At 39.6% G+C, this 27,869-nt stretch overlaps 1 protein-coding gene across 49 annotated transcripts in view; it reads left to right on the top strand.

The window, feature by feature from the left end:
• Window positions 1-22,806, top strand: part of MADD (MAP kinase activating death domain) — a 79,806-nt gene extending 57,000 nt beyond the window's left edge. For 23 of the 49 annotated variants that reach the window (XM_082223402.1, XM_082223396.1, XM_082223398.1 and 20 more), the window contains 13 exons: window positions 644-802; window positions 1,282-1,390; window positions 2,354-2,416; window positions 2,852-2,972; window positions 3,610-3,715; window positions 4,077-4,187; window positions 5,920-6,027; window positions 6,114-6,278; window positions 7,283-7,355; window positions 8,712-8,818; window positions 12,698-12,767; window positions 18,558-18,604; window positions 21,256-22,806. In XM_082223402.1, the coding sequence (XP_082079528.1) occupies window positions 644-802; window positions 1,282-1,390; window positions 2,354-2,416; window positions 2,852-2,972; window positions 3,610-3,715; window positions 4,077-4,187; window positions 5,920-6,027; window positions 6,114-6,278; window positions 7,283-7,355; window positions 8,712-8,818; window positions 12,698-12,767; window positions 18,558-18,604; window positions 21,256-21,363 (1,347 nt within the window). In that variant the 3' untranslated portion in view covers window positions 21,364-22,806. The remainder of the gene's footprint in view (window positions 1-643; window positions 803-1,281; window positions 1,391-2,353; window positions 2,417-2,851; window positions 2,973-3,609; window positions 3,716-4,076; window positions 4,188-5,919; window positions 6,028-6,113; window positions 6,279-7,282; window positions 7,356-8,711; window positions 8,819-12,697; window positions 12,768-18,557; window positions 18,605-21,255) is intronic. The other 26 variants (XM_082223409.1, XM_082223408.1, XM_082223400.1 and 23 more) reach the window with 3 other exon arrangements.
• The last annotated feature ends 5,063 nt before the right edge of the window (window positions 22,807-27,869 follow it).

Raw genomic sequence — 27,869 nt, 5'->3', positions numbered from 1 at the left:
TCTTACTCTACACCTGTGTAAATTGGAAGCGCTGAGTGCATCTCTAGGGCATACACTCTCCATCCTTCTCCAGTTTTACATTTAATCATGTCCCCCAATTGTACATAAAATGCTCTGGTAGGTATGGGGATCCTATCCACTGCTCCTGTTTTGTAATCTTACATATTTTGTGTTTATATTGTTAAATTGTGACATTTGTTTTCGGAAAATAGTTGTTGTAAATTAATGATTGTGGCAATGTCTACAGTTATCTTAAATTGTCCTGTTGGGCCAAAGAATAGACATTTATTAGTGTTCTTTTTCTTTAAAAAAAGTGAATCTGACTTCTTCCTAATGTTAATTTAAAAGTTGAGGCCCAGCCTTTTATTTTTAATGACTGAAGCTCTAAAAAAGAAAAAAAAAGCATTAAAACATTAAACACAGTGCCCTGCAAATAGTCACTTTGCATTCTAAAGTATACTGTGCTGGGTCCCAATGTAACGTGAGTTAGCAGAAACCTGCCCCTTTACGTTTGGTTGGGATGCAGGAATTATTGAGATTTAGCTTTCTCTGGAGTGGCACTCTTAATAAATCTTTGTCTCCACATTAACTACTCATATTGAATAAAGGACTGACCATTTAAACAGTTTGTTTTCCTCTTCAGGTGAGCAACAGCTCTGGGGAGACATTAGGAGCAGATAGTGATTTGAGCAGCAATGCTGGTGATGGCCTTGGTGGAGAAAGCGGTGGAAATCTGACAGGATCACGAGGCACCGTGTCAGACAGTGAGATTGAGACAAATTCAGCAACTAGCACTATCTTTGTAAGAACATGCTTTGGTTTTGCTTAGGAATTATTGTAGTGATGGTGGGTAGTGTAAAAGACCTATTACTTTATGGAAAGCAATCACATTAGAAACGGTCCATCCTTAGTGAAGAAGTACCAGCAATTCTGAGCCAGCATATATATTCCAGGGTGTGCATGCACTGTAAACTCAATTATATATGTGGCAAGCACACTGACCTTGTAAGTGTAAATTGGCTTAGAGTGATAGACCTCTTAAAGACCTTTGGAAATCTTAAAGGCCTCAAATGTTATATCATGAGAATGAAGTATCTTTGAACTGAGTTGAATTTGAGAGGAGGCTTAAGCTTTTTCTGCTGTCCACTTTTTACCTTCTGAATTATCTTTCTGTTTACAAGGAATATATATTGCTTGCAGAATAATCTTGGTAGTCGAATACATAATACAGAGCAATAGAGCATGCCTGATTAAACTGGAATTTAAATTTTTTTTTTAAAGGGTAAATCTCATAGCTTGAAGCAGACCATGAAAGACAATAAATGCAGCAGTCCTGGGAGAGCACCAGAAGATGCAAGCCTACGAGTTTATCTCTATGAGGGTCTTCTGGGTACGTGTTGGCATTTATTTTGTTTGAAGCAAATTTGTTCAAAGCATAGGCATTTTAGTGAAATAGCACTTAACATGCTAATCTTCTTCGTAGTATTTTCTAAACAAAAAGAAATTAAAGAACAACAATCTGATCTACTAAAGTGAAACCTCCATAGATGAGTTTTGAATTCTCTAACATACCATAGACAAATCATCAGCTAAAAACTCATGGTTTTCTTCAAAACATTTCATAAGAAGTGCTTGTCATTAGTATACCACATTTTTCTGTGTATAAGACGCCCCCGTGTATAAGACGACCCCTATTTTTTTGAACCCCAAATTAAGAAAACAAAACTCTAAAATAGAAATGAAAATCCAGACATTCGGTGGCGGCGGTGGAAAGTTGTTGATTTGTGGGGGGTGCGATCACCCTCAAAGTTTCCAGCATGAGGTACATGTAGTCCATGGTGGTTCTGTCCCGACCCCTCGTTGCCCAGTTGATAAAAGGTTACAGCCCGGGAGCAGGGAAGAAGGAGCTCACTATGCTTCTATGCTGCGTGGCAGGAATTTCTCCCTCCTGCCACCTGCTTAGCTGCTAAGAGATTATAGCTCAGCAGCAAAGAAAATGTGGTCAAGGATGGGGATGGGGTTCAGGCCAGAAGCCTGCATGGGAAGGCCGTGTGGGCCACATTCAATCAGTGGGCTACAGATTTATCATATTAGGTACATGCTGTCAAATCAAGTATATATTTAAAATGGTATCCTGAGCAGGGAAGTTGTTTCGTAACACAGTATGCTAAAGATCAGATTATATTGGTGGATAAGAAGAGGCATGGCCTTCGACCACAATTGCAATATGTAGCATATTTTTCACTGCACTTTTTCTCCTGAGTCTCATTATTCCAGAAAGGTTGCTCAGTCTTGTTATATGTCTCATTTCTCCTCTTTGCTGCCATGTTGCTGCTTGCTTGGAACTATAAAGGGAGGGATAAAGGATCTGTCTGGGACCAATTAGAGGATGCTGCCATGGAAACCTTCTCTATGAGTAATAATTCTTCTTTTTGCTTTTCTGTGTGTATTAAAAAGATTTCTCACATGTATTCCTATACACTCCACTGTTATTTTCTTGTTCCTGCATTCTTCATTTGGTGAATACTGATAGAGGAAAACAATAACACAGAACGCAATAAAGTTGGTGCACTGCTTTAGGCAAGGTAGCAAGATGGGACCATTAATGTTTGCAATATATACAGCGAGTTAAGACAGGGAACCTTGCATCTCCTGGCTTGTTGTGATCTCAGTTGTGTTTTTAACAGAACTGATTTTGCTGTGGCGGTACTATGATGATGATGATGATGATGATGATGATGATGATGATGGTGTTGATTACTCGGCACATCTTGTGGTGAAAAAGGTTTTTTCCTGTTTTTTCCTTGCAAAATTATTGGTCTTCTGGATTAATTTATTCTCTGCTATCTAGGCAAAGAGCGATCAACCCTGTGGGACCATATGCAGTTCTGGGAAGATGCTTACCTAGATGCTGTGATGTTGGAAAGAGAAGGAATGGGGATGGATCAGGGGCCTCAAGAGATGATTGACAGGTAAATTACAAATTCTCTGCAATTTTTCTCTCCCTCTGCATTATTTAGTTTAGCAACTTTCTGGGAATTCAGGATGTGATTTTATTCTGAGTAAATTTGTTGAAATAAATAATTACTTTATATTAATTTATGTACTGTATACTGCTTAGAGTTTTTTTATTAAGCAGATTACAATTTTTTCTAACTTTTTTTTATAAATAAAACATTTCAGACTTTGTTCCAAATTTAATTTTCTTTATACACAAAGTCTGTCTTTTGAAATATTTAGTTGGTTAGTTAAATTTGTATGCCACCCTTCATCCGTACATCTCTGGATGAATATCAACATAAAATGCAATATAAAAGTGCAAAATACATGATAAAAGCAAGAACAAAAACTAAAAACTAATAAAAAACCCTCCCACCACCTTGGACCTCCCTGAACCTTTGCTTGTCTTTTAATGTTGGGCCTATAAAAGGAAATGTAACTTAAGGCTAAGTTTAATTTCTGGTCATCTGGTACTGGGTCGGTGGAGAGATTTAATTCCGTTAAAAAAGATAAAAGAAGGAAGAGGATGCAGAACATTTTGCATCTTTCTTTGCAGTTAGTGGCTAAAAGTCCATCGGAGACTCAAGTACATGTGTGTTCCTTTTGTAGGTATTTGTCTCTAGGAGAACATGACCGGAAGCGTTTAGAAGATGATGAAGACCGCTTATTGGCTACGCTTCTTCACAATATGATAGCCTACATGCTTATGTTGAAGGTGCCATTTTTTCTTATTTTAATTTAATTTTTGCACATTTTTTGTGAGATTTGTGGTAGGGTATGGGAGAAATATGCAAGAGCAAACCCATATTAATTGCAGAAATAATGCCATGTCATACTTTGTTTTTGCTTTGTTTTTAGGTCAATGGGATGTATTTGATCACTTCTTTCTTCCCAGTTACTTGATTTCTGCAGTTACTTGTTATTACACAGTTTCTTCTCTTGGTTGACCTGTTTCTATGGTAGTTTAAACTCTTTGGAACACAGCAAATGAGTTCTTGTCTATGTACTGAAATATAAATATATATGCAAGTGCCTAGGGAGATGTCAGTAACCAAATGCTGTATTTTGCTGTGTAGGTGTCCAAGAATGATATTAGGAAGAAAGTGCGCCGTTTGATGGGGAAATCTCACATTGGCCTAGTGCATAGTCAAGAAATAAATGAAATACTCGACAAACTTGCCAATATAGTAAGTCTTTGACCACCTCTGTATCTATATCTCTGTTCCTTCGATAGGAGAGGAGGATTATCTTTCACTGCAGTTCAGATGGCAGTGTTGATTGCTACAAATCTGAAAAGAGTTATGTTCCTCTTTTATAATGTATTTCACAAATTGTGTACAAGATTAAAATACTGCAGATAGAAACATTCTGATATCTTGCCTTCTTCATGTACTTTTTAATGGCAAGGGCTAGTGGGACCCAGATCTTTGGATGGTATAGATTTACTCAGCAATACCTTGCTTGACAGAGAATCAGACTCCTCACCTGTTTTATTCAAGACAGTAGACACAGAGGTCAGATCTTTCTGAACTTTTTATAGTGTTGCTCTCAAGAGCTGTAGAATGAAATTCTTGCTACAAGCTGCCTTCTCACTCTGTTGCCCGGGCTGGGGTCTGCCAGTTTCCTGCTGGACTAGAGGCACTAACTGCTGCTTCCTAAATTCCTCCTTAGTAGCTGAATGGGTAAGCAGCTTCTCTAGGCTTAATCTGTCAGTATCTCAGCTCACAGTCAGAGGTAAACTGGCCTCCCCCGGGCAATTGAGCTAGATACTTGTTTACCTTCCGTCTGCTACTCCTGGCGGGCTAGGTCGATTCTCCTCCCTTAGATGTGAAGAGAACACACCCTCTGCTTCACTCTCCCAGCTTTCCCCCAGGGAGGGGAAATGAGACAGACAGGAGACCTATTTACATGTTTTATTCCTGTCATTCAGCAGTACATAGAAAACGTGACTGCACCCTTCAGACTCCATCAGAAGAGTCACAACTCCGCCCCTGCACTTCCAGCACAGGTCACATGACACTCTGAGCTAACATCCGGTGCTCAGTACAGAGAATAGACTCCTCCTTTTTGCCAACAGTACAGTTGCAAACCACAACATCCTGTTTTGCATTCCAGCCATCTGGAGCTGGCTTTTGCATTGCTGCTTTTATCCAACATAATCTCTTGTCGTTTTGTTACAATCCTGGGTAAGGAACTGAACCAGCTGCTTCTGGGGAAAACCAGCTCTTTTTATTGCTGTAGCTGCTGGCTGCTTCTCCAGGGTGGGTGTCTTTGGGGCTTTTTGAAGATGCTATATCCTGAGATTCAGTGAGAACCCTCAGAACAGCTGTGGGGGAGAGGGGGGAATCATTCCACCTGACAAGCTGCAATGCTTGTGCAGACAGAACAATTGTAAGAGCACAGCACTGAATTCCATCTTTACTTCTCTGATAGTGCTACTAAAAGAGAAATTAGTTGATGGGTTTCCCATGTTCTTTTTGCTTGCTGTGCCTCCCCCACCATACACATGTTTTTAGAAAGCATAGTTGCTGCATGTGCATGCTACATTTTTTTTATCGGTGTGTAGATACATTGTGTTAAGTGTATGCTATAAAAACATAATTGGGTGCAAGCTAGCCAGATTCTCCTCTGACTCTGAAAACTTTGGGTGCAGAGTTATAGACAACTCCCCATTTGCACAGGGGTCTTGTTCTGGGTCATTGTGCACATTGGTGGAGCATGTACAAACTCATAAACCTGCCCCATTCCTCCCCCTTACGGGGCTGAAAACTGCTCCCTAGTACTGAAAAAATACTTGGTGCTTTTCAGTGTTTTAATCCAATTTTACTTTTGTACAGGAGATGGGTGAGATCTGACTTGCTGAAGCTGAAGTAAAGATTAAAGTGGAAGGTTTTTAATAGGATTTTTCCTTCTATTTAGAATGGCAGAGAGCTCCAAATCCGACCCAGTGGCAGCAGACATATCAAGAAGCAAACATTTGTTGTACATGCTGGCACAGACACAACCGGGGATATCTTCTTCATGGAGGTAGAGACCAGGTTAAAAGTTAACAAAATGATTGCTGTTAATTGGGTTGTATGGCGATTCCTCTCTAATAATATATACGTCTCCAGGTATGCGATGATTGTATTGTGCTGAGGAGTAACATTGGCACGGTGTACGAACGCTGGTGGTATGAGAAGCTCATCAACATGACATACTGTCCCAAAACAAAAGTGCTTTGTCTCTGGAGGAGGAATGGCCAGGAGACACAACTGAATAAGTTCTACACCAAAAAGGTACATTTTCTACAATGTTCTGTTTACAATGACTTAGTATTTTACTGGACCATTTATATTTTATCTGTCTTTGAATCTGCTTCAGAGTTTTGATGCTGAGATGATCAGCAGCTGACATACAATGCGAGAAGCTTTTCTTAAGTGGTGTCACCAGATATTGTTTCCATGGTTTGAGTTGCATCACTCTCCACCCATAACAGCAATTTTAAGCATAGTTTCCAATGGAGAGATGTGGGTAGAACATTGCTATTGAAATGCTCACATCCTAATCTTGGGTTTATGATGGGATAGATGCATCTTGGATCTGGAGACCTATGTAACATTTTTGCCTGTAACATGAGGAAATTATAGTGCATTGTTTTAATAAAATAACACATTTGGATAGCATTCAATTACACACATATAGAGAATTTCAGACTCAGCTGATGCAAATTGTTTGTAAGGGAAACAGTTATGACATGAGATTCTATGACTAAAGAAAGATGCGATATAAATTTAATAAAATAAAGAAAAAATAGAGCTATATATGTGGACCAAACACCACTGTTTGTTTGTTTAAAAAAATACATATAGATTGTCCCTCATATAAGATATCAGTTCAAGAAAATTTACAAATGCAAGAAGCATAAAATGCCATTAAAACAGAATAATCATAAAAATGTCCTGCCTTTAAAGTTCCCCATCCTTTCATCCCAAACGTATTTCAAAATAATGGCGTATTTTGAGATAACCGTATTTTATTATTTTTAGCAAATATTTAAAAAGTATGGTCTAAAATACTACTGTTATTTCCTGTGCATTGTATCCCAACTTTCCTTCAAGAAGTTGAGCTGCTTGGAGGAAATGTGGCAGATAATTAATAAGTACTCAGAAATGTTTGTATGCTTTATTATTCTTTGCGCTATTAAGTTCTCGCCACTGTATTAGCTCTGTGTTTTATGAATCTCCATTATGTATCTGCAGAAAACCTATTTATTTATTTATTTTATTTTAATCCGTTGTAGTGCCGGGAATTATATTATTGTGTAAAAGACAGTATGGAGAGAGCAGCGGCAAGACAACAAAGCACAAAACCTGGTAAGAGCCTTAACGGGCATAGATGAACTTTGGCAAGTGCCACAACTTTCTAAAAGAGTTTTTGGGAGTGTGTTGTCCTTTATATTTAAGGGGCTGAAAATACTGCCCCTCCTTTTCACTCTGGAAATGCTGATGCCAGAAAGGAATTTGACTTTCCTCCAAGGAATTGCCGGGGGAGAAATAAACATTATTTATTTCCCCTGATACTGCAATAATAATGGGATACTGAGCTTAGCAGCCAGATGACAAGGACATGGTTGCTCTTAAATCTTTTCTTCCACCAAGCCCCACAAATGTCCTAAAGACCCAAAATCTCCCAGCACCTCCAAGATACACACCTGATCCTTTGCAGAAGTCTTAAGCGCCATTAGCAAAATTGTACACAGCTACACATGTAGACATTTGCAGATTTTTTTAAAAAAATCCATATATGTTCAACAACTCGTAGGTGTGCAGATAGCCTATAAGGAAATGGAGGAAATGTCACTTATTTCCTCCTCACAGAGCCTTTCTTTTGCTCAGAAAGATTGCCAAAATGATTCTGCAGGCTAAAACCACTCCCAATTTAATGTGTGACATTAGCACATCATTTGTCCACGCTGAAAATAACAGTTAAGAGACAGCAAGATTGTCGCCCATCAGGCCAGATCAAAACAGTACAAAGTTGCAGGAACACCAACAGATTGGCCCTTGTGTTGTGAGGTTTGTGAGTCAGTGAGGCATTATAGCAGGGGTCAGCAAACTTTTTCAGCAGGGGGCTGGTCCACTGTCCCTCAGACCTTTTGGGGGGCCAGACTATATTTTGAAAAAAAATATGAACGAATTCCTATGCCCCACTTTTATATAAAAGCACACATTCTACTCATGTAAAAACTCCAGGCAGGCCCCGCAAATAACCCAAAGATGCATTTTAAATAAAAGGGCACATTCTACTAATGTAAAAACACACTGATTCCCGCCCGTCCACGGGCCAGATTTAGAAGGCGATTGGGCCGGATACGGCCCCCGGGCCTTGGTTTGCCTACCCATGCATTATAGTAACATAATGAAATGCTAGGCTACTGCTTAGGGCTAGAGCTCTTTGGTTATCCTTCATAAGAATTTAACAGGCATAAATGACAAAACATACCATGATCTCTAAAGTCCCAGTCTTTGCAGATATCTAGTTAGCATCTCTATATTGCTTATTGTTATCCAGCCTATAGAAATAAGATGTGCTATGGCACCATTTTGAGGAAAGGGTTTGCTTCTGGGATCCTCCTTTAAATGCAGTGTCCTATGTTTTTCTGTGTACGTAAATCACTTTGTATTGGGAAGCATTTTCCTCCTTTTTTCTGTTTTCTTTTTACATTGCAGGCCCTGAACTGGGTGGGGAATTCCCAGTGCAGGATATGAAAACTGGTGAAGGGGGGCTTCTCCAAGTCACCCTGGAAGGGATTAACCTGAAATTCATGCACAGTCAGGTAGGAAAGAACCCTTGAACAAGAGTATTTGAGCATGGAGCTTCTTAAAGTGCACCAATAAACGTGTTTCCTCTTCCCTTGGGGAGGTGAAGGAGAAAGACAATTCTTTTCCTCCACACTTAAGAGAATCTCAGTGTTAGTATTTAAATTATGTAGTATCTGTCTTAGAATGAAATATTAGCTCTATATACTAGTACGCAGAATTCACATACTACCAACAAAAATAATGGCCCTAATCCAAATAATTCTTTAAATGAGCTTTAGTTTTTCTGCAACCAGCATATGGGGTTGTTCATTCAATCTTCTTAATGATGCTATAGATGTATTTTGTTCTTTCAAGTTGAAGAAAAAAATGCAATTCAGGTGATGGTAAGGTTTGCTTACATTGGATTTCCAAAACAATTTCCAACAACATTTAGTCTTGGAACACTTAGGTATATTGTATGGACGTAGCAAAAAACACTGGTTTTTTATTATTAAAAAAAATAACTTTCCAGCCTTATGGAACAATTTGCTCACCATTTAACTTTGGTGAATTCATGACAACTATTGTTGTATGGAAAAATAAACTAAAATAACTAAAATTGGCATTAGCAAACTTTTTTTTAAAAGATAGGTAGCCGCTCCTGCATCATGTGTAATTCATCTGCAGGGGCGCCAGGTATATGGGGCACAAGGGGCTCCTGCCCCCTAATATTCAGGGGAAAGGTGCTGTGCCCCCCCAATATTGAGGGGGCTGCCACTGGCCAGCCTTTGCCCAGGAGCCGGGTGGGGGCTGTGACGAGCAAGCGCAAAGATTGCCACCCTCCATGAGTCCTGCCCCTGGTGTCACAAAACGCGTCACATGGCTGCGCCCCCTAAATGGGTGGGGCAGGGCAGGGCAGTGCTCTTGTTCATCTGTGGTTGAAAGCGGAGGCTGTTCAATAAATCAGACAGAAACAATTTTTCTCATAAAGATACAGACGTAATTATTTATTCCCTTTTGAATCTGTCATTATCTCTAGGTATAGAGGAAACACAAATGGATTTGTGTGCCACTCTGTTCTTTTCTCTGGATGTGTTTTCTTTTTTGCTTCTCTTGATCATTGTTTTTCTTTTGCTTGGTGTTCATGTTTGTTTTGCATATGCTGTGGAATCAATTTTAGGGTTGGGTTTGTGTGTGTGTGTGTGTGTGTGTGTGAGAGAGAGAGAGAGAGAGAGAGAGATGGGGAGAGAGTTAAATTTGTCAGTCAGTCTTTTGTGCAGTGTTCTGTTGTTGTTTTTCTAAGTTTTTTTCTAAGTTCTACTGGTGTCCCTAGGAGCCCTAGGCTGAGATTCAGCGAAGCTGTTCACATATGCTGGGGAGAAATATACATACAGGTGGAGGTTTTTTGTTTTCGTTTTAACTTTCCAGTATAGCCACTTGCACTGCTCAAGAAGCAAGATGCTTTTCAGCAGAAATGGCTCTGTGGGATTACATACTCACTTTTCAACAATGATTGAGCATTTGCTACTTTGAATACATGGGCGGGGGGAGTGTAGCTAATGAAGCACAGAAAGCGGTGATCAGAAGTCATTGTGTATAAACCTGATTTCCTTGAATTTCTAACCATTTGGGCTATCTCATCAAATGTGTCTACCCAAACCTGTGTTTGCCAGGGTAACATGACTGCATGAATTGGGACTTTTCTTGAGGAGAATCAGTGGGCAGAAGTGGCGTGTGTGAACCTTCTGGCACCTATTGATTCCCCCTGCAAATGCCTCCCTCCACTAGCTGTTCCCCCCAGTTGGTCTGGCTTCTGGTCTTGGAATCAATATGGGGAAAATTGGTTAACAACAGTAAGGCAGGAATTTTCAGGAGATAATACAGGGGCAGTGGAAGGATTTAACATCTCAATCTTACATGTTGGTTCTCCCTTGCAAATCTCCCTAGCACCCTGTTCAAGCACAATAATGCATGAGCGTAGCCAGGGTTTTTGTTAGGAGGGGCAGGCTTTTGCTATGGGGCAGAACCTCAAATTTGTATTGGTTGGTGTTGATTTAGGTGGGCAGCTGCCCCCCTGCCTTCCCCTTGGCTACACCCATGTTATAACAACAGAGTTTGGAATCCTATAGTTGCCTCATAACTTGCCATTTGAACCTTGGAATAAAGCAAGTCAATTCTTTATAAATTTCCAAGTGTATTCTAATTCACCATTTATTCTAATTCACACTTCTCTGTGTATTTAAGCTGTTTGGGGGACTGTGTCAACTGAATTGTACATACCTTTCATGCCTTTATTCCATCATGGAAACAAGATAACTTACACAGGGTTCCCAATGGTTTGCCAACGAAGTAGCAGAATCATGTACAGTATCCTTAAACCATGCTCTGGGGCTATAATTTTGTCCACTGTTGCAATCTGTAGTCCCAGATGCAGCAGTAGATTCCCAAAGCACCCCGAAACTGTAAACCCAAATAGACTCTAGCATGATAGGTATTGCTGTATTTTGCCCAAATAACAAGCCCTTTGTTGTGGCATTGTCCGGATTTGGAAACTTATTGCTCAAAGACTGACAACCTATTTTTTGCAGCCATGCACTGGGTAAACACTGAGATTGTAGATTCTGGTAAAACAGAAAAGGATAGAGATAGGTGTAATCATCCCTTGTAAGCTTTTTATTTATTTTTATAAATGATTGATTCTAAGGACTTTGTCAGTTACGCAATATACAACATAATAAACATGTTGTTATTCAGTTAGTTGGGGAACATCTTTCCCTCCAGAAGCATTTCTTTTTCAGGGATGTTGCAACTTTTCCTAGGACTTAGTACTATACTTTTTTAAATGAGAAATTGCTAGATTTTTAAGTGCATTTTTAAAGAAACAAACCAGGCTATCTTCCTTTAATAAAGCAGTCTCCTACTTATCTCTCCCATCATATCCCTGTAAACAGACTATCCTCCCATTCTTTGGGGATGGCATATCATAATATTGACATTTTATGTATGCTAGTGTAAGTATATTGCTAATAGAAAAACACCTGGGATTTTGCCATTGTTTGGAGAGATCTTAGTATAGAGATATTCTGATTTCCCTCCTGTACTTTTCCACATAGGCCATATATTACCCCTCGTCCTGAATGAAACAGTGTGATTGCACTTTCCAAGATGCGCATGGATGTTTGAGAAGCTACTTTGGGTGTTGAATGGACTACTACAATAAGATAGCTTATTTATTTTCGCACACTTTCTGTTTCTGAGTCAGAGAAGTGAAAACCTGCTGCTTCATTTTTTCCTCAACCTCCCTTTGTTTTAGCACTTAGTGTAATCTGCAGTCTGCAAATCTTGAGCATCATCACGTGTGGAAATATAGAAGAAAAACCCTTGGTTTGGGTGGGAAGCATGGCACCTCTTGCCTGCCCTCTGTGCCGGAGGAGGATGCATGGAGAGGCAGACATTTAATGGGATGGGGCAAGACCACAAATGACAGACCAAATCTGGAAGCAGTCTGTGTCCCTCCTTTTGTTTCATTTCAAAGTGTGTTGGTTTTTATTTTTGCTGTAAATCAGTTGAGTGCCTGAAGGGGGTAGCAATGTTGGATATGTCAAGAGTTACTAACTCTTTCGTTTCTCTTCCATGCTTTCTCCTCCTGCAAGGAGCGGAAGGTACTCCATCTTCTGCTGTCTTAGCTTCTTAGCCTTTTAAGTTGTTTCTTGATTTCTAGCATTGTGGCAATTTTTTGATTTTTATTTTCCAATTTCTCTTTCTTTTGATTTAAGTAGTAAACTATAGTTGAACTGGTAGTATATGCTACAACATCCCAAGTTATAACTGCTGTGGTGTGCTTTTTGTTCTTGTTTTATTTTGACATTGCATTCTTTATTCTAATCATGTGTCTTCCTCCTCTTTTCTTTCAGGTTTTCATAGAGCTGAATCACATTAAAAAGTGCAATACAGTGCGAGGAGTCTTTGTCCTGGAAGAATTTGGTAATTACATTATTTTGATATTAGGTTTGTACTCACATGGCAGTAACTCAAATTTCTGATCCTCTCCATGAGGCAGAACTGTATCGTCTTGATAGATTTTTCTTTTTTGGGGGGTGGCAGGGAAAGGTCAAAGGAAGCAGCATAAATTGTGTCTAAACAGGTTATTAGAACTGGAGAAGACATGAGTGAACTTGAGGCATTGTTAAGCTTAGATAACAAGATTTTAGAGCTGGAGTCACCAACCTTTTGGGTCTGTGGGCATATTTAGGAATTTGAGCAACTCTTATGGGCACCACCACAAAGCAGCTACTATGGGGATCTGCCTGGTCAAAAAGAACAAGTTACTTGCCCAAGAGTCTGAGTATAATACATCACCATGGCATATGCGAAAGCCTTTTTAGTGTCCCCAGGATGAACTATAATCCCCAGATTCCTTTCTTTTTTAAAGTACATTTCTAACAATTTTAGAACCTGAGATATAAGGCAAAACTTATAGGCATATTCTTCCCATTTTGGGGGAGACATTGGCTGCTTCATCCTTTCAGTGCTTTATTTTGCCTCCCCCAATGGAAAAATTCCTGTGGACACCCATGTCTGTGACTTGGACAGAGAGACAGGGAGAAATGCAGGTATGAAGTGTGTTGTGTATGAGTGAGCGAGCGAGAGAGAGAGTGAGTGTTGCATGTGCATCTGCGGTTTGTATGTGTGTGGTGAGTGTATGTGGAATGAGTGAGGTGTGACTGCCTTGTATATTTTTCCTGTTACTGAGGAATGCTCCCTGTTGCTATCAGGAAGAAACATGTGGGTGGGTGTCAGAGAGAGAGAGAGAGAGACCAGCAGGACATAGCTGACTTTTCTGAGGTTGTCCAGTGCAGATGGGGATGGCGACCAGCAATTAGTGTACTTTGTGTTTGTTTGTTTTTTTAACTAGGCTATCTTTCTATAGTAGTTAGGCTGTTACTAGATATAGTATTGATGCATTGCATTGGTTTCGATGAAATGGGCTCTGGATCATGAATTTTAGGCCACAATAATTTGCTACTTCAATGTGTTAGAGGATTCTTGTTGTATGTTCTGCAACAGACTACAATGTCTACACTTCTTTGATTTGTATTTGATCTGAGGTGAAATGAGGCTAACAACTTAACTTCTTTTTTGCTGCTTAAGAAAACTTCGTTGAATGGAGTAAATTCAGCATAGTGATTTGTTTTGTTTTGACAAGGAACTTATTCTGATGGGAAAAGAAGAGCTGGGAAAGGGATAGCTAGGTAAAGAACTTCTGCTAAATGAAGTGAGTGTAGAATTTAACTCAGGGCAATTTAAACTTCCATATTTATGGATGTTCCAAATTCATTGAAATGTGGGGGTATGTAATGTAAAAGTGAATTCCATCTTCTGTAGATGGTTCTCCAAGACATCTTTTGAGAGTATGTACACTGGTACAAATCAGCAGGTCAGTTACGCCAAAGCTCTATAGCAGTTTGTAAGCAGTCCATGCCATCTGCACTGCACCATAGGGCATTGCATGGGGTTCACATAAATGCTCAACTGATACTCAGACTGACTGATCAGAGCAATTGCTAGTCAATATTCCAGTTCACTTCGCTTTGGGAGACCCTTTCTGCTGTGAAAGTACTGTGAAAGTACTGTTTGGGTGCTTCCAGAGAGTGGCCTTATACCACAGAATAGGTCCTTCAGATCTGATTTGGTTGGTTGTCCATTTGACACATTAGCCACACATTTCCATTTGCAGTCATCAATGTTCAATCAAGGGATGATTGCCGCTTGCCATCCACCATGGGCAGAGCTTGACAGAATGTATCTGAGCTGAGTTTTATGCCACTCCTCCCACCCTCCCCAATCTCCTTTTTCTAGTCTGAATATACATGTATACAGGTATTTCTGAACCGATGTGTGTATCTTTAAAAAAATCAAAAAATCCCAGGAGAACACATTACCAGTCTTATCCAGCCATTTATCTGGTTTCACAATGAGTAAAATGGAGGAGTGTGCTTTTTTGCTATAGTGAGGGCCATATTCATTTTCATTTGTTCACTTGATTTTTAATTTTTAGCACTGAGGTCTTGTGCAAGAGTGAGATTTACCATAAGGCTTGGGCAAGAATGATAAGAGGTCTTCTGTAAGACCTCCATATTAAACATTTTTTAAAACCCTGGTGTATGTACTCCAATTAGTCTCAAAGGCAATCTCCCTACATGGTGTGAAGGTACTGAGAGACTAGATTCTCCAAAACAGGCAAGCCTTCAGCATGAAATGATCAATATTCCAGTGGTACCGGGGACCACTGCAAGTGAAATGTCTAGAGATGTGACAGAGACTATCTACTAAAATGCCATCACATAATAAACCACCCACCAAAAGCTAATGAGCTTTCAGACCAGAAGTGGCTGAAGATGTATTTGGAGGTTAATTTTATGTATATTTTCTAGGTTAAGGGGAAATCTGTATTAAATATAAAAAAATGGGCTGACGGTTTGATGACAATGCCATGAGGACACTCTAAAAAACTTGTGTTAGTGATCAGCACCAGTTCCACAATAAACTTCCCATCTAGAAACTCCCCTGGAAAGAAATAAGTTGTTGCAGTCTTGGCCTGTCCAAAGAAAGGTTCATCCCTTCTTCCTTTTGATATGGCCCTGATCTGGATCAGGCACCCCTGTGCTATGTGATTGTTTACTAAGTTTACTAAGTTAGAACAGGGTGGGAAGCCTCTGGTCCATGGGCCAGATGCATCCCATCAGGCTTCCCTATTTGGCCTGCAAACTGCTTTGTGCACACCATGCCCACCCGGCCTACACCTGATGTCAATTGCAGGGCAAGGAGGGGTGGGACTTGGCTGATTTCAAAGCACCCAATCACCTGATATCATTTGTGACATCAGGTGATCAGCAGACGGGCAGCTTTGCCCACCTGTCAAATTTAGCCTGCGAGGAAGAACCTGATAAGTGCGGCCAAGGGTGAGAGACTATTAAGAGTTATGGTCCAGCAAAGAGCCACTTTGTCTCCATCTTTGTTTCAGTCAGTTTGTGTCTGACAGACCTTGAAACCGAAATTTCAATGACTATAGACAATAGGCCCAAGCCTTGTATATAATATATAATTATCTCATGTTTTGATAATTTCAAAAGAAGACATTATCAGCTGCATATGAAAGTATGAAAGTGGTAGTGCATGGAATCCACAATTGCTAAAGCAGATTTTCCTGCTTTTTCCTAATAGGAAGAATTGTAGTTTTTAATCGCCATCCAAAATAACTAGCTAATCAATGAGTAATAAGGTTGTTCTGTAGGTCTTACTGATTATACTTCACATTGCTTGATTTTCATTTTGTCAGCTTGGTTGTTTTTATGTTTCTCATGTTATCCAAGACCACTTTACAAAGGACAATGTGGAAGTTGGAGATGAGATCTTAGGGCGTATAGCTGGAAGGAAGTGTTCCTGGAAAGAATTGCTTAGAGAAAGTAGGAAGCACCAGGCCTTGGCTCTGAGATTTGAGTTACTGCTATGTATTTGTGCTTAACTTTTTGGTGACCCCTTCACTGTTGCTGCTATGAAAACCTTCATTCTCCAGCAGGTAAAGTGTTGCCCCTCGTCCCAATCCTTTGTTAGTACTTTGTACCTGTATTCTTATTCACAGGGCAAGAGGAAGCAGGATGGCACTTGTGTACTTATTTCTTTCATCCTTCTAACTGTAAAAGCTTCAGAAATCAGATGCTCCCCTTTTAGCTCGTTTTTGGTTTGTTTGTTAATACTATGCAGTAGTAATGTTTTATCCCCCTTCCCCCACCAAACTTTCTTGGGTCTTTGTAACACCCCCCCCCCCCGGTTCTCTTCCAGTTTCCTTTCTAAAAACCTATTTTCATTTTTGGAGTTGGGGAACAGGGGGATTTAGTGAGCGTGATGGTCCCCTTCCTAAAACCAGTTCTCAAGGGTCAGGAACTTTGCAACTCCTCTTCTGTTTGGTCCAGACTTCTTGACTTCAGTTTCTTCTGTCCAATATACTTGCCTTTCAAATGATCATACTAACTCCAAGCTCAGAAATGTGTTAATCATTTTTTATTCCTTTTGTGATGATATAGCAGGTTTTAGTTGTTTAAATCATTTTTATGGGGATACAGAGTTGGTACCAGAATTATTTGATACTAAAGTAGTTTAGAGTGAGACCTTGCTCTTCATCTAGTTCCTGGTGGCATGGAATAGTGTCTTTTGGGCATGTACATATGTTAAATATGTGGGATTTTCCTAAGAACTTTCCAGAAATGTTGATGCCGCAATGCCCTGTGTTCTAGCTGCTGGCACATAGTTTTGTATTAGAGTTATGACTCATTGTAATATTGGTTAGTTTTTTATCGTTTTGTATTGACCTCCTGGATAGCATTTGTTCTCGTGTATGAAAGGGTTTGTTTGAGTTATATTGTTTCACCACTGAATTCATTTGTTCATAGATTGACTATTCATTTATTCTGTCTTAGTAGGTGATATCAGGGTTTATATGATAAGATACTTACTCTATCTTTCCCCATGATAAATGCATGGATTCCTTTTGGGGAGTGGGGAGAGTGGTTCTTTTCTTCAGTTGTTTTATGTTAACCTAGAAAATCTGAGATGTTTTGCAAAGAAAAGATTCAAAATCATTCCATAATCATTTGACTTTAGAATATACAGGCGTCCTCCCCCCCACTTATGTTTGGGTTACATTTTGGGGCCCCCGTTCGCATAAGCAAAAATCACATAAGTGGGGAATACTCTCTAAAAAGCCTCTGAATGCCCATTTTTACATGCTCTCCAGCTCTCTCTGCATATAGCTCTCTCTGAAACTAGAGTTGAAGCTCTGGGGCCACTTGGAGGCTAGAGGATGCACAGAAAATCGGTGGTGACTTGCTCCCATGTATGTCAGTTGCTAGGCGGGGAGGCTGAGCAGCCAAAGCAAAGCCCTGCTGTGCCTCTGGTCTCTTTGGGGCTTCCTCTGCCCTCACTGAAGTCCTCTTCAGACTCTGGGAAGTGTCTCCTCGTGAGTTACGAGGACTTTCTAGCGCAATCCTGCCATTTCCTGGTTTGAGTCTATTTCTTTCCCAGTGCTGCTCGCATATGTGGTCAATCGTGCGTAAGTTGGAGGGACGCCTGTAGTTGTTTGATTACGTTATTCAGATCAGAAATTGTACTAATGCACAAGCTTTTGATGTGGTCAATTTGAATGCGATAAAAGAAGAGCAGTATTTCCTTCGTTGTTACTTCTGCTTCCTTATTGCAGAGGGAATAGAAGTTGGACTTCCTGGCATTTAATTTTTAATATCCATAAGTAAATTTCTGCTAGTTTATATAAGAGTGGAATATGTATCTGCTGTTGCTGATGTACAGGTGAAATCTGAAACTAAGCCTGTCACGTTGACAAATGATTTAACAGAAGTATTTAGGCTCTTAAGATGGCGCCTGCCAAATCTTCCTTTGGAACGTTATCTAAAGCAAGAACTAATGGCACCAGCACAGGTATAGGTCAATGTTTAACGGTAGAAAGAAAAAAGAATGAGTAAAGTTTAGCATTAGTAAAAAAGGATTGTTTAGTTGAGATTCCTACATTGCAGGGGGTTGGACTAGATGACCCTTGGGTCCCTTCCAGCTCTACAATTCTGTGATTCTGAGTGCTTTTCCCCCCTGCAGCTCATTGCACATTTCCTTTCCTCTTGCCTTTGGGAACATTGTACTATACCCCTCAATTTTTCTTGTCGTTTTTTGAACTCTTTGTTTTGTCTCTTGCCCGTCCGGTTTTAGTTCCTGAAACTAAAGAAGTGGTGAGCCACAAGTACAAGACGCCAATGGTGAGTCATCTGCTATGTCTTGTGGTTATTTCTCAAAGGTTTTCTTATCATGTCCACCTTGTGGTATTTCAGCATTCAGACTGCTCTCCATCTTGCTAATTTTCCCAAGTTAGACAACGTCACTTCAATGGAAGCTTCTGGAGAAGTATGGTTATGATCAGTTTCAAAATGAAGAGAATAAAAATAAGGACTGAAGGAATGTATAAGCCTGCAGGCTTTTGTGTGTATTCTGATGATGGGTTTCAGCTTATTTTTGTGTTGAACTTCAGAAAGCAAACTAGACTAGCAAAATTTGATGGTTTGCATTTTATCTGATTACTTCAAATATAAAGTATAAAATAATTGATTTTTTAAAGACCTTGGTCAGCATCTAGAAAATGGGACAACTACTAATTAATGTTTACTTTTCCATCCCATTTTCCAGAAACTAGGAGGACTTGTGGTTTGAGCTAATAAAACATGGGAATCTTTAATTCTATAATTAACTTAAAAGTCTTGTATTTAAGATGCTACACATACTGGCTTACGATCACTGAGAACATAACTATATTAATGATTACCACTTGAGATCTTTTGAATTAATCTGAAAACAAATTTTTAATAATTGTCAGGTGTATATTGAAGCAGATATCTTAAGAGTTTTAAAACTGTTTGATTTGACCCTCCAACAACAACAAAAAATTATTATATCCAAATGAGGTCAACTTTTCCCTGAGAAAACTAAAACAAAAAACTCTGAAATTGTATTAAGCATGAGAGCAAGTGCATATCTACAAAATTACACCTTCATTGAAAACGTCACCTTTTTTTTTAGTAAAACAATATAGTTGCAAATAAATCATTGGGATCAATAACATCATACATTGTATAGGATATAAACCCACAAGAATGGTGTGTGGGATCTAATAGACAGTTACAGAAGACTGGCAGAAAAGTCCCCCCCCCCTTTTGGGGTACATTTGATGCTTCCAGTTAACAGAGGATTAAAAAAATATTTAGACACTGTATAAGTATGTTTGTGTAGATGACAAAGTCTAGTGGTTAACAATATGTTTGGGCTATGACCTAGAATAAGAAATAGACCTTCCACATACCATTTTCACTCTGTGTATAATATTGAACCTGTAGGTGGAATTTTGGTATCATTTCCTTTAAACATTACCTCCATAGATCTCCTGATGCTTTGCTGCAAACTCAAACGAGTTTTTTTAATTATTGCATAAAAGTCTTTTGCAGCCAGCCAGAGTTTGGATGGCACATAAAATGGTTGCACACTTGTGTAACTTCTACTTTCACTTTGTGAAGTCCTCTACTCAGGATGAAGACAGATTTAATATTGAAACATGATGTTTGTCAGTCACCTCAATTGCAGTGCAAACCCAGCTTCCTCCTAGTTTTGCAGTGCCCCTTCCAATATTTTTACTGAGTTTACAGTTAATAGGTATTTTTGAGACAAGTGACCACAAAAGGCATGAGAAATTCAGGAGGGCATCATACCTACTCAACTGTGATCTTAAAGATGTGTACATGAAAGATGGAAAAACAAAAGCAATTTTTACCACAAACAACCAACAATAATTATGCACTAGTTTTGCAGCTGAAATGATATATGCGCATATCAGTGAATGGAATGCCAACCTTGCCCCTCCATAATGCTTCAAGCAAGCTGCTCCCTCCCTGCCTTTATCTTTTGTAAAGTACTGCATGGTTGTTCATTTAAGCACTGATTCATCTCTTGATTTTGCTTTGCCTCCATAGTAACAGTAGGGCAGTCTGACTTCTGAGAATGCACCTCCTTTTGGCAGCAGACAAGGTCTGACATCCAATTCTGTCAACTAGGAGGCGGAGCTTCTGTTATTTCCAGACGAACCTTATCTCAGTAGCATAAGGCAGGATCCCTCAGGAACGCTCGTAAAGGGCTTCCAAATTAGACGTCCTTCCTATCATAGAATTTAATAAGCTCCATGCATAAACCGTTTACGCAGAGCCAGTCTTTATAGAATTCAACCTTGAAGAGCAAAGGTATGTTTTAAATCAGGGCAGTCCAACTTTTCATATCTGCTGGGCCACAAGAATACTTTGACACAGAACTCTCAGGCTGCACACTTCCTCATTGGATGGGGCGAAGGGAGCAAGGCTATAATATCATGCCCTCCCCCCCGGCACAGCCCTCACACTGCCTCCCCAAAACTGGGAAAGCCCAAACTAGGATTTGGGAATGAGGAAGGAGGACTCTAGGACTCTATCAGAGCCCTCACGCCTCCTTCCCAAAGCCCAGCCTCACCCGGCTCTGGGAACACAGCACCAGGGCTGGGTGGGCGTGCTAAAAGATGCATTGAGGGCCACATATGGCCCTTGGGCCACTCACTTGAGTGCTCCATTTTAAATGCAAGTAAGGGCACTGCAGATAGGTTCCACAGGTGGAAAAAAATTACACCTGTTATTGCCTTAATTTATTTCAGGCTGAAACAGTGGGGATTCTTTAGCCTTATATGTGTGGATGAGATAGATGAATCACCAATTTCAAGGCATCTATTGGAGCTTTCTATGATTGTTCTCGAAGTAAAGGAACTCTAAGGTATACAATAAATACAGTCCGGAGACCTTTAATTACTCAAACCTTCACTGTTGTCTTTCCTAATGTCTTCTAGGCTCATGAGATCTGCTACTCGGTATTGTGTCTCTTCTCTTATGTGGCTGCAGTTCGTGGGAAAGAAGCAGAAAGCAAAAGCAAGCCACCTCGCCCAGTCTCCAGCTGATCAACACCACCACTGGAAATTCATTGGCCTGTAATACTCCCTTTTCTATGGCTGTTATTGGAGCTCACATAACCATCTCTTATGAAAACTTGTTTGTTTATCTATGGCCCTGCAAGTCCCCTTTACAAAAGTCAGACTTAACTATTCATTTGTGTGCTGAAGCTGTTCTTCTCCAGCACTTCTTGGCATCCTTTCTAGAACTGAGTGTGGTCTGCTCTGGCCACGCTCTTGGAATTAGCTGTCCCAGACGATTTGCTCACATGAGGTTCGGCTCTCTTTATTTTACAGTGATACCATTGTTTGACTTTTTATTTATTTATAGAATCAAGCCTCTGTTTTCATATTTTCTGTTATGTATGCAATGAAAGCAACTCAGTGTTGCCTGGCTCACCCGTTGTTGTTGCTGCTGCTGCTAATGTGCTTTACTGTACATTATTTTGTTCCTTGCTCTCCAGACTTAACTTTGTCAGCATGGAATTCCTTTCACGCGGCCCTTTTTTGTCTGCAAGCTGCTCCAACCCATTCCACAGAAAGGCATGGTTGTTTGAGAGTGGAAGCAAAACTACACACATGTCTGGTCATTGTGTCTTCAGAGGAATGGGTGGAAATCAAGGCACAGGAAGGATGATGCAGTCCAGTATGCATGTACTGTACATATTCTTTTAAACAGGAGACTAACATTTTGCTGACATTCCAGTTCAGTTCTGTGGTACATGCTCATAGTGATAGACTTCTTCATGGTAAACGTCTAGAATTAAGTGAAGAAAGGCAAATCTCCACCATCACCACCAAAATCAACACAGTGCTATTGGTTAAATCATTACATACTCACATAAAGCTTCAGTATTTAGAGCACCCTCTAATTCTGTTGTATATTGTTGGAAACACATCAAATCATAAAACGGTTGTGAGGATGCAAATGTTTGTCCATAGCACTGTATATCCTCATTCCAAGTCTCCTTTTAGCCATTGCTTCTGTCAAATTGTACATGTATATTAAATAATTTTGCAAACACCGTGCTACTGTGCAATGAAGCCTCCCTCCCAGGTAAAGTATCATTTGATTTTTTTATTTCTAAGTAAGCTGGAAAATGAATATTTAATATGCCTTTTATTTTTTCATGGACTGTACTGGACTCTAATGCAAACATGCACCAGGGTACTTGAAGGAGAGGATCTGCAGTATATAACAAACTGTAGAACATCTGACTAACTTCTCTGACTCATATTGGAGTACCATATGAGTTCACAGGGTTTATTGGCAATCTGCCTCCAGAAATCATTGGGATTGTTCCATTCAGCTTGGTCTGTGTGGCTGTTGAATGGACTGTGTATTATGAATGAGTTGCCAGGGAGGGAGGGAAGATGTACATATTTCAGCCCCACATCTATTTATAGAAAAGTGTACAGTTGTGTGAATGTGAAAATAAACTACCATTAAACGACCTTGACTCTTGTGGTTTGAACTGCATTAGTTTTGCTTACTGTTTAAAATTTAGTGATTTAAGTTTCAAATAAAGCCAAAACATGTGACAGAGGAGGCCCTATATATTTATATACTAATAGTTCTCATTATCTAGCCAAAAGAGCACTCTCCTTGCACAAGTGGGAGGAATAAGCAGGCTTGAGAGAAATCAGCCATATGAAATGATTTCGTTGTTAATTCAATAGCTAACAATATAAGCAAAGCTGGCAAATATTTTATACCTGCATACATTCCATATGATACTCTCAGCATAATTTTGTATAATTTTTAATTTTCTGTAACAGTTTGTATTATGTATTCCATTGGCAGTTTGGGAGCTTCAGAGAGAGAGAGAGAGAGAGAGAGAGAGAGAGAACTTCAGATTTGTATTGATTTTTATTGAGTTTTACAGATGCCTCCCCCGCTGGCTTCACCCATGGATTGTCAAGATGGATTCAGGGAATAAAAGCCATAGCATACATAAAGAGAGTCTATGTAGAAAGTTGAGATATTGCTCCTGCTTTGGAGTTAACTCTGTCTACATACTTTCAAACATTTTTTTATCTATAACTGTGAAGGTTGCAAGCTTGATTTTTCTTAAAATAAAACTTGAAATAGCTATGAAGCAGAATTTTGTTTCAGATTCTAGTTTTGGTCTATTGTGAATTAAATAGTACAGTACTAGCAGTTTGTTAGTTTGACCTTCTCCTAAAAAAATACTATTTTCCCTGAAATGTTGCTCTTTTATCTGAAATTTATACAGAATATGTCATTCTAGGTCTTCTGGGGTTTTGGAATGTTCTAGCAGCAACTAGGCTGCAAATCCTCCATATTTTGTCTGGATTCTATCCCATTCTCTTCAAAACAGGGTATCCACAAAGGACTTAAAACTTATGGCCATGTTCTGAATTGTATTGTTGTGAATCTCTGGTTGTCTTTGATCATAGGAAAGGAAAGCTGATTTCTGGCTTGCTCTTTTTCTTTGGACTGTTACATTTTCTGTCTTTTATTAAGCCTGGGTTAGTTTACTTTCTTGGACACTAGTTGTCTCTATTTCCCTTCCTACCCTCCTGAAGTACATTATTCTCAGTAAGGTTTGTTGCTTATTTGCTGGCTGAGTATCTTAAGTAAGGGTTATTTTAAGACTTTCTCTATTGTCCGCCTCTTTGCTTGGGCATGCCAATTCAAGCTCAGGGATAACAGATGGAGGCTGCAATAGTTAGCACTTTCAATCTTTCACCACTTCAAGTCATTTTAGGATGTGGTCCTTATGTCACACAATGTATGGTCTTCAGAAATGGGATCCACTTACTCGACTGCTTTGCTGTCCTAAAATAGATGTCTCTGCTTTGAGTGGCACTTCAACTATATCAGCAGGGCTTAAATGCATCTGAGTTTCCTCTAAGAAACATAATATGGAGTCCATGTTGGTGTTGCAAAAACAAGTGAGATGATGCCTGCTAGAACTGACTTGAGAGTTTGGGCAACAAAACTCTTCCTCAGGCTGAGTGTTCAAGAAAAGTAAAAGCAAAAAGGATGAATGAGAGATGCTTCTGTGCAAGGTACAGCATTAGCCTGGCCCTTCTTGTCTGCAGACTTTTAAAAAAGTCTTATGCTGGTACAAAGTAGCAGATGGGGGCAGTGTGATATTTTCTGAGAAGGATTTGGATTTTAGCCTTAATCCAATTACAGTCAAACCATCTAACCAGGGTTTCAATTTACACCAAGGCTGCAGGGATAAAGCAGTAATGGAAGATTTCAAAAAAATATACAAACCATAAGGGGGGGGGAGTGTATTCAGGATAATGTGTGAGAACTATTTAGAAATAAATAAAAGGAACACACATTCCTTTATACTTTGTTTCAGAGCCTTTGTGTGACTTGAAAATCTGTGATGTATTTTGAAAGCTAAATCGTGTAAAAGCAATACACTCTTGGTCCAGGAACATTACAGACCTCAGAATTGTGGCATTCAAAACAGCCCTTGTCTCTAAATAATATTGTCATTTTCCTTCTCTGTTCTGTTCTCACATTTGAAAAGGGTGGGTGGGTGGGAGCATTACCAGTTTGAAGGCTTGATTGAGGAGATAAAGGGTGCTTCCAGGCTGGGCTTTAATCTGCAAACAGGTCATTGATTACAAATTTTCCCTGGAAAATTCAGATTAAATAGGGAAAATATGGGCTGGCATTTTTTATGCCAACAAAGTCATGTGAATGATGGGGACGGATGGTCCAAAAAACACTGCATGCCAGAGGAGCACTGATATCACAATAAACACCCTTTGGTTCTTGTATAGATGATAAATACTGGGTAGAACTGTGCAGCTCCAACTCCTGGGTTAGAGGCAAGTGGACAGCCCTCCTACTAATTGCATGTCTAGACTATTTTACTATAATGTTGACCTTGTCCTGTGTTTTTTGAATTGTTGTCTTATTTGAGTTTATTGATACGTTTTGTAACAAATTGTTACGCATTTTCATGACAAGTTGCTGGTTGATGACCACTTTGGGCACAGTTAACTATTGAAAAGTAGTGTTACTTTAGTCTAAATCGAAATATAGGTACAGGGCACTGTTTGGTGGTTCAAAAAGTGTCCAGACCTTAACATAATGAAGTCTGTTAGTATTTTCTTCAGTTTCAGGAGTGGGAAAAAATGATCTACAGCCAAGGGTAAGCCAGGCTGGAGCACATCTAGGTTCAGAAGTATCTATTTTCCCCCATTTCATGAACATACTCCTACCCTGGGAAGGTTCTGTTACTCAGTATCAGGGGTCAGCAAACTTTTCTGCAGGGGGCATGTCCGCTGTCCCTCAGACCTTGTGGGGGGAGCCAGACTATGATTTTTTTTGGGGGGGGGATGAACGAATTCCTATGCCCCACAAATAACCCAGAGATGCATTTTAAATAAAAGGACACATTATACTCATGTAAAAACAGGCTGATTTCTGGACCGTCCATGGGCCGGATTTAGAAGGCGATTGGGCCGGATCCAGCTCCCGGGCCTTAGTTTGCCTACTCATGCTAAATAGCTTGCAAAAGCTATATTTTAATATATGTGGGTTGTAATAAAAGGAATTATCTCACTTGTTTGGTGACTAACGACTATGTTAGTGGCACTAACAACAGCTTGGAGTGGGGAAAAGATTTAGACTGGGGAGGAGAAGACTGGGGAGGAGAAGTTCCTTATCCTCCATGTAATATATACAGCCCTGATTTTTTCTGTTCACAGTTGAGTAGAGCAGCTAAATGTCCCCCCGATAAAATTCTTAGCCCTTTGTATATATATGAGTGGCTGGGGAATCCAGCCAGATGGGTGGGGTAAGGTGAAGGTAAAGGTACACCTGACCATTAGGTCCAGTCATGGACGACTCTGGGGTTGCGCGCTCATCTCGCTCTATAGGCAGAGGGAGCCAGCATTTGTCTGCAGACAGCTTCCAGGTCATGTGGCCAGTATGACTAAGCCATTTCATAAATTATTAACATTATTATATAGAATTTAAAATACTTTATGGATCCTGGAGATTATCTAACCAATCTATCTACATAATATGAATGAACTGGTATGCTTCAAAGTTTCCCTTCTATCATCAAAATGACAATGACTGTAAATAAATAGCTATCCAATTCTACAATTGAAAGGCTTCTGTGTTTAAAATTTCCTAAGGCTATATAAAACTTTATCAGTTGTAATTAATACTTTTTTTACAATTCTTTTGGTTTAAGTGATTATGTATTTAAGAAACAGAAGTGCAACATTTGGTTAGGGTAATACAGCAGCTTCTCTGTACAGTTGTTTAAAGAGTGTCCATGTAGGGAAGCTGTTAACCAATGGCTATTTCGCTTGTGCATGTAAAGTGAGCTAAAACTGGTGCAGGAATTGGCTGAGATGCAAAATGATTGCCTTATCACTGTGCTATGGCCACAGCAAAATGGCATGTTAAGTGCCGAGCCGAGAAAAAGCTTTTGAGTTCTGCCAAGAGCGGTTTTCTGTATATCAACATTTTGTAGGCATCACTAACACCAGCCAAAGAGGAGAGGAGAAAAAATAAACCTAGAGGAGTTTCTCACAGGTCCTTTAAGTTATGCAACATGTTTACACCTACAGCTGTGTGGGTACAAAAGAGAACTGGCCAAGGATGAGTTTTCTGTACTTTTCCATTAGGCATCTGCAGGGGCTGTTTAATGCAATAGGCTTTGCCCACCTCCCTAGTAACAATGTCTCCATGTCGGTATCACATACACTCCCAATTCCGTAGTGCCATGATTTATTTAATGGCATATATAATGCCCATAATATAGGGCTGATTCTGTCTGTGTTGCACCAATGGAGCCTCAGAGGTCCTTCCTTACTCAGGTCCCCATCTCAAAAATGGGACAAGTTGTGACTAGATAGGGTTTACTTTGTGGTGATGTCCCAGATTTTGGAATTCCCACCCAATAATATTAATAATAAATAATAATAATTTTATTATTTATACCCTGTCTATTAAAAACTTCCCTAAACAGGACTGCTTTCCGATGTCTTCTAAAAGTCAGATAGTTGTTTATTTCCTTGACATCTGATGGGAGGGCGTTCCACAGATCGGGTGCCACTTAGAAGGCCTTCTGCCTGGTTCCCTGTAACCTCACTTCTCGTAGTGAGTAGATAGTCTTGCCTGGAAAACTTTTTATTTTTGCAGGCATTTTAGATTTGTTGGTTTAATGCTAACTTTTACTGTTTGTGCTGTGGCTGTGCTGTTCAATTGGTATTTATTATGTTTTCAAATTCTATTTTAAGTTGCTCTGAGAATCCTTGGCATTGAAGAGCTGAGTATCAAATCAAATCATAGGTTAGAATCATAGGTTAGATGCTAAAGTACTAAATAGATTTGCATTCCTTTCCATAACTTTTTGTACAGTTAAACATGTAGCAACACTGTTTTCTTCATAATCTCCAAAAAGATACCCTGGGGAGGCGGCATCATGCAATATAAATTTTATATGAATGTAATCAATCAAGACCATTCATACAACTTACATGAAGGGTTATTGACCTAAATT

This window comes from Podarcis vaucheri (assembly GCF_965113315.1).
Source record: "Podarcis vaucheri genome assembly, chromosome: 1".
Taxonomy (NCBI): Eukaryota; Metazoa; Chordata; class Lepidosauria; order Squamata; family Lacertidae; genus Podarcis; species Podarcis vaucheri.
Note: the sequence above shows the minus strand (reverse complement) of the source record. Positions and strands in the feature narration are given on the sequence as shown.